The sequence below is a fragment of the Populus euphratica genome, unplaced genomic scaffold (assembly GCF_000495115.2).
Source record: "Populus euphratica unplaced genomic scaffold, PopEup_1.0 scaffold199.1, whole genome shotgun sequence".
In the NCBI taxonomy this organism is placed as follows: Eukaryota; Viridiplantae; Streptophyta; class Magnoliopsida; order Malpighiales; family Salicaceae; genus Populus; species Populus euphratica.
In genome coordinates, this window is record NW_011500082.1 from 215287 (window position 1) to 222714 (window position 7428).

A 7428-nucleotide genomic window follows, 5' to 3' on the forward strand; every position below is an offset into this window, starting at 1 on the left:
TTTTTATTGTTTATCAATTCTTTCTTTTCTTGCATCATCTCTCTCACATTCTATATTACATGCAGCCAATTAATTAGAGAGAACATATATTACTAATGCAGTCATCTAACCGAAAAATAAAATAATAATTGAAGAACAACACAGAATGTTTTCAAGGAATGGTAAGGAAAAGCACAGGCCGGAAGAGTCAATAATCCATGTGTAGTAGCTGTAATCAACTAATACTAGTGCTTCCAGTACTTCTCGAATTTCTGCCACTACATGATATGTGCTATGTACCATGTAAATTATGCTTTAAATATATGTTACGTGATCTTGATTGAATATGGAAGACAAACATAAGTACTTTCAATTAACCTGTCTCCTTTTTCCTATAAAAGTAAAGCTCAGTGAAACTGATCAAACCTGTTTGCGGCTGAGCTAATGCTTCCTACCTGATATCTATCAAAACCTCGAAGACTTCTAATTTTTTGCCAGTATCTATGAAATCTTTTACCAGTTTCTACGAATTTTGTTACCAGTAGGCACAGGTTACTGGGCGTGGCAGGAGCTAAAATTTTTGGGAACTGGCCTCTGGAAAAGGCAATATCAGTGAAAATACTAGTTGTAGCAACAGAAAATTAAAACAAAAGGGAACTTTAGTTTTGTTCCTTCAATTTAACCACTGGATTAGCTAGGAGAATTAGTTTGTCGTATGCTCTATTATGATAGTATTGTGAGACCTCAAGCTGACTCGTTTCTTAATCTTTGGCTTTCAGTACCTTTCATGCTCTCAGTTCGCATTTTCAAATGGACTGTTTTTAGTATGTCATTCACACGTGCTTTCTACTTTCCTTTTTTGATTCAGGGAATGCCCCGAGGAATGCAAAGAAGCTGTGCAATCTCTAATATATGCTGCAGCAAGATTTTCTGAATTTCCAGAGCTACGAGATCTTCGGTCTGAATTCATTAATAGATATGGACCTCCTCTTGAAGCGTTAGTTAATAAAGAGGTCATAACAGTTCATCTTCATTATTTACTAATAAATCATATAGGCCCGGGCCTATTTATTGGGATCATCTTGGTTTTTGTACTGATGTGGCCGATTACTGATGTGCAGTTTGTTGACATGTTGAAGCCGAAGTACTCTATCATAGAAGAGATGAAGGTTCAATTAATGCACGACATAGCACAAGAGTTCTCCATAGAATGGAATTCAAAGTCTTTGGAACAGAAACTTTTCAAACCACCTCCCCCTCAACAAGTAAGCTTCCTGGATTATCCCAGTTATTATACGCCAATACTGAAAAGGGAAATGGACTAGATTTTGGAAATGTAGTGTCAAAATATATTTTCTGCTAATTAAGGTAGCCTTGTCACTTGTGTCTCCGACCAAGTTTCCTTCCAAGCATGCTTTTTGGACATTACATGCTTTACTGCTTGAAATCATTTGAAGATCTGCTCTCCTATTCATAATCAGAACAAGCATGGCCTTTTTTTTTTTTCAGGACCAGCGTAGGCATGAACATAATGATGAATATGAGCCGAAGAAGAGCAAGGATGATGCTTTTACGAAAAGGAACAGCTTGAATGATGATGACGGATACAAATGGGTAAAGAACAAGGATGATGCTTGCACAAAAAGAGACAGCCATGACTTGGCCAACAAAGTACATGACAAGAGGGAGCATACCTTCCGGGAAAGAGATGATGAAAGGATTTTCACTTATCGAGGAAGAAAGAATGTCAATGATGAAAAATACAAACTGCAAAGCAGCAGTGAAGATGAAGTGTTTTCAGTCAGCAGGAGAGACAGCACTGACCAAGATAGCCTACTAGCTAGTTCAAGTTCAGTAGGAAGTGTTTCAGAAGATGAAGTAGATAGCAAGAAGCCCATTCCCTATAGATTTATTCCTCCCCCTTACCGCAGAACAACAATTGAGAAAGAAAGCAAGATCGAAGAAACCCTACAACCAAATGATAAAATTGCTGCAGAGGAAGCTAATCATCCAGATGACTGGACCAAGGAAACCAAGCCCAAACCGAGATCAGTCAGAAGTAGACCATTGAAGCCACAACCAGGACACGAATATTTTGGCAGTATTGAAAGACCGTTGAAGCCACCGCCAGGTCGTGAAAGGGTTGGCAGCATTGAAAGCGACGAGTCTGCCAGGACTAAATCAAGTGCAATGAAGCAAGAAGAGCCTAGACGAGGTTCTAGAATCCTAAAAACAGATGATGATGAAAGGGATGAAAAAGAAAAGGTAATGGATGGACTTTTGATGCATTACGGTAAGAAAGATTCACCTCATGAACCGAGCAAATCGAGTCCTTGTATAAAACCTCCTTCTTCAAGCCAAGCAATTGATGATGCTGGTAAAACCTCAAGGCTCAGAAGTGTAACATCCGAATTAACTCTTCCAACTGGCAGAACATCAAGCCTGCGAGAACCAGGAACAACAAGGCTTGGTCGAGCTGTTTCAGCAGAGCCGGATATAATGACTGGTCGTGTGCATCCCTCCCTCCCAGATTATGATGAATTGGCAGCTCGGATTGCAGCTTTTAAGGGAAGATAAAAAGACGGCATTAGGTTATTAGATAGCTCACTTAGCATTCTTTCTATTCTTTAAAATGCACGAAGGGAAAAAAGCAAGAAAGAAGAAGATCATTTGATTCCTTAATATTACTCAAAAACATGTCCAAAAACTACATTGATGACTATGTAGATAGCTTTTCTTTATGTTGAAGGAAGGTTGAGTCTTGACAAATTACGTGTTTATTTATTTTTATTTTTTAAAACCACTTGTTTTTATCATACATGTATTTTTCAAACTATCATATTATATGCTGTAAAAATTAATAAAAACTTTATTTATTTATTTTTTACTAAAAAATTGTTTGAGGGACTCGAAGTATTAAAATAAAATAAAATATTAAAGTTGAAGATCTAATTAAGTTATGCTTGATCCAATGCTAAGAATAATTTTAGATAATTTAATTGATGATACCTACCTACATTTCATTTGGAGGAAGCAATTAAAGACTAGGATAAAGATTAATTTTCTCCATTTTCTGAGTTTCAAGGATAAATGGTATTTATTTTCTTTTATTTATTTTCTTTTCCAAGCCAATAGTATCACAAATTCAGAAATTAATTGCAGTTAAATAAGAGATTTACCAATTTTTCATAATTGAATATGCAAAAACATCAGGATCGCTAAGTATTTAATTGAAATATATTTGGTATTATAATGGTAATTATTTTTTAAAATATGTTTTTTCTTGAAAATATATTGAAATAATATATATATAACATATATTTTTAATTTATTTTTGATATAAACATATAAAAATGATATGAAAAAATTAATTTAAAATAAAATAAAATTTTAATTTTGTTTAAAAAGATAGAAAGATCTTCTACCACCCTTATTACTATGGATCAATTGATATTAGCTTATACAAGTTTCTTCTTCAGCTTCAAGCTTAAGAAGCTAAGTTTTTTTAGTGGAGTGTTTTTAAAAAAGTTGGGTTCTTAAAAATGTTTTTTTAAATATATTAATATGATTTTTTTTAGATTTTTTAATTTTTTATATCAATATATTAAAAATAATAAAAAAATCTTGATTTGATATTTTCTTTAAAGATAAATATAATTTTAAAAAATATTTAAAAATAAAAACTAGCTTAATCTCAAACTTTTTAATTTAATTGTTTATGGCATGAAAGTTAAAGTTAAATTAATGAGATAATAGAAAGAAGAAAGTGAAAATTAAGAATGAAAATTTAATTAGAATTTGATAGATATCAATCGGATCTAACCTGAATGAATAAGTTATTTTTTGACATAATTAATAATAGATAAAATATGTATTATCAAACTCGATTTGAAAACATTCAAAATTTAAGTTGAAATATATATTTATATGATATAAATATATTTATAGAATATTTATTTTTTTAATACAATATAAAATATAAATACCTTAATATTGATATAAAACTCAAATATAAAAATAATATTTATCATTTAATATATATATACATACTTCAAAAAACAAATATATATATACAACCTTCAAAGTACCCATTGTAATCCTAGCGAGAACCTTCTGAATCAGTTCAGCAGAAAATAAAAACTTAGGAGATCTAAACATAAACGGAGGCCAAGAATTAGATGGTGATCTACTAAAAAATAGTTTGAGGGACTCGAATTATTAAAATAAAATAAAATAGTAAAGAATAATTTTAGATAATTTAATTGATGACACCTCCGTACATTTGATTTGGAGGAAACGACTAACGACTAGGATGAAGATTAGTTTTCTCCATTTTCTGAGTTTCAAGGATAAATGGTATTTGTTTTCTTCTATTTTATTTTTGTTTTCTTTCCCGAGCCAATAGGATCACAAAATAGAAATTAATTGCAGTTAAATAAGGAACTTACCAATTTTCGAATAATTTAACATGCAAAACATGGCTAAGTTTTTAATTAAAATCTGCTTACTATTCAGATTATTTTTTAAAATATTTTTTATTTGGTTTTTAGTGGAGTGTTTTTAAAAAAGTCAGGTTTTTAAAAATGTTCTTTCTTTAAAATATATTAATATGAATTTTTTTAGATTTTTTAATTTTTTATATTAATATATTAAAAATAATGAAAAATATCAATTTGATATTTTTTTAAAGATAAATATAATTTTAAAAAATATTTAAAAGTAGAAACTGCCGCATTCTCAAACTTTTTAATTTAATTGTTTTTGGCATGAAATTTAAAGTTAAATTAATGAGATAATAGAAAGAAGAAAGTGAAAATTAAGGATGAAAATTTAATTGGAATTTGATAAATAACAATCGGACCTGACGTGAATGGATAAGTTATTTTTTGACTTAATTAATAATAGATAAAGTATGTATATTATCAACTCGATTTGAAAACCGTTCAAATCTAAATTGAAATATATATTTATATTCTATAAATATATTTATAGAATATTTATTTTTTAATATAATATAAAGTATAAATAAGTTAATATTGATATAAAACACATATATAAAAATAATATTTATCATTTAATATACATATACATACTTCAAAAAACAAATATATATATATATACAACCTTCAAAGTACCCATTGTAATCCTAGCGAGAACCTTTTGAATCAGTTCAGCAGAAAATAAAAACATAGGAGATCCAAACATAAATGGAGGCAAGAATTAGATGGTGATTTACTAAAAAATAGTTTGAGGGACTCGAATTATTAAAATAAAATAAAATAGTAAAGAATAATTTTAGATAATTTAATTGATGACACCTCCGTACATTTGATTTGGAGGAAACGACTAACGACTAGGATGAAGATTAGTTTTCTCCATTTTCTGAGTTTCAAGGATAAATGGTATTTGTTTTCTTCTATTTTATTTTTGTTTTCTTTCCCGAGCCAATAGGATCACAAAATAGAAATTAATTGCAGTTAAATAAGGAACTTACCAATTTTCGAATAATTTAACATGATTTTATAATTTTTTAAAATAAATATACTTTTAAAAAATATTTAAAAGTCAAAACTACTACATTCCCAAATCCACTTCCTAATTTATTCGTCTTTCAACTGAAAGTTTAAGTTAAATTGATGAGAGAATAAAAAAATAAAGAAATGAAAATTAAGGATAGAAATTGAATTAGAATTTGATGAATGCTAATATAACTTGACTTGAATGGATACATATTATCAAATCTTACTTGAAACTCATCGAATCTTAATCAATATTTAAATTTTTTAATACAATATAAAATATCAGGTATGTGTGTGTATATATATATTATTTTTATTGATTAATAAATAATACTACAACATTCAATTACCTATTGTAATCCTAGTGAGAATCTTCTACATCAGTTCTGCAGAAAATGAAACCTTGGGAAATCTAAACGTGAATGGAGGGCCAAGATTTAGATGGTGATGAGCGAAGCCCACCTGGGTGTGTTGATCACTGCCTTTCACAACATTTCCGTCGAAAATATTATGTTACTTTCGATTTGATGGCCACACAAAAGCGAATTAATCATGTCGCTCCTCCTCCTCATCCGGTGACTGCATCAATTGCCACCACCTTTCCCCCCTTAAATTCACTGAGAAGCTGCAGTACATTATTTAGAAAAAATGATAGAGATCCACCAATGTGGTTGAAATGAAATGGGTTCACGCTGTTTGTGAGTTTCGTGCAAAATAAGTTAGTTTCCTGTGTAATATTTTCTGATTCTTAATATCTGTCAAGCCAGTTGCATGATCACATCGTACATCTCTTGTGGGTTTTCTATTTTCTAAATTCAACTATCTTAAACGTTCTCTACCTGAATCCTGAGTATTTCTTGTGCGACAGGAATTTATTTCACTGTGTTTGCCAAGGCCAGTGACACGTATACTGCTTGCACATGTTTGCTAAAACAGTTTCTAGTCTGTATGCTGCTTGCACATGTTTGCTAAAACAGTTTCTATAACAGGTACCAGTGAATGTGTTCTATATTGAATCTTATCCTCATAGTTTTTTGTTGATGGATCATCTAAGGTTCACTCACTGGAGTGTGCACTTTCAAATTACTTGATTAGCTTTTGTTGCTGGATACAATTCCGTAGTCGATTGGAAACTGCCATTTGGCAGTTGAAAATAATAATAACAAAGCAATTAATATTAATTTATTGTTAATATAAATTGTTTAATTGCGGTACCAATTTATTCATTGTTAAAATAAATTATTTAATTTTCGTGTTAATTTTTTTAAACATAAATGACGATACATGCCTTAATTAAATATTAAGTTTAATATTTATATGCTTTTGAAATATTTTGTTGTAGTGGATAGATAGTAACAAATTGATCATTTATTGTGTTATGCATTTAATCTTGATCACAAAATTCAAGAGTATATTGATTATATATATTATTGAATGAGTAGACTAGTTATAAGTGGTGTTTACGAAATCCACATGGAATATCAAATGTTAATCATTCTCAATTCTCTAGATGAGAAATGGATGTTGATGTGACTATCGTTGGAATATAAGCTAGAATTCCTAGATTTTAATAATCTCGTTGATGAAATGCTGCTTGAGAGGGACCAGTAGTATGTCGAAAAGGGTATGTAACGCATTGGAATAAGCACATGTCATTTGGATGCTGTTACTAAATTCATTTCATGGTTTTAGCAAAATGAACTTGGAGATGACTATGATGAATTATATAATGTAATCGGAGACCCTATTTATGTACCTACAATATAAGCTAATTTTAAAATTTATTATTCTTAATATTATATTTTTTAGTTGTTTATTGTGAACTGTATATTTTATGTAATTTAAGTTTTAATTATATTATATACATATATATGATAATATTTGCAACCTGATTAGTGGAAGTTAGTTAAAACTAGTAACTATAATTTTA

The 7428-nt window shown here is 29.7% G+C and overlaps 1 protein-coding gene across 1 annotated transcript; it reads left to right on the top strand.

The window, feature by feature from the left end:
- Window positions 1-325: 325 nt before the first annotated feature.
- Window positions 326-2782, top strand: LOC105108854 (uncharacterized). Its single transcript, XM_011003325.1, has 4 exons — window positions 326-342; window positions 848-992; window positions 1101-1244; window positions 1489-2782. The coding sequence occupies exons 1-4, from the start codon at window positions 326-328 to the stop codon at window positions 2554-2556; spliced, it is 1374 nt and encodes a 457-aa protein (XP_011001627.1). The 3' UTR covers window positions 2557-2782.
- Window positions 2783-7428: the final 4646 nt, after the last annotated feature.

What these genes read in the sequence shown, in the direction of transcription:
- LOC105108854 (XM_011003325.1), top strand. An exon ending in AAGCGTTAGTTAATAAAGAG is followed by an intron (nt 993 to 1,100) that starts GTCATAACAGTT and finishes ACTGATGTGCAG; the next exon opens with TTTGTTGACATGTTGAAGCC. An exon ending in AACCACCTCCCCCTCAACAA is followed by an intron (nt 1,245 to 1,488) that starts GTAAGCTTCCTG and finishes TTTTTTTTTCAG; the next exon opens with GACCAGCGTAGGCATGAACA.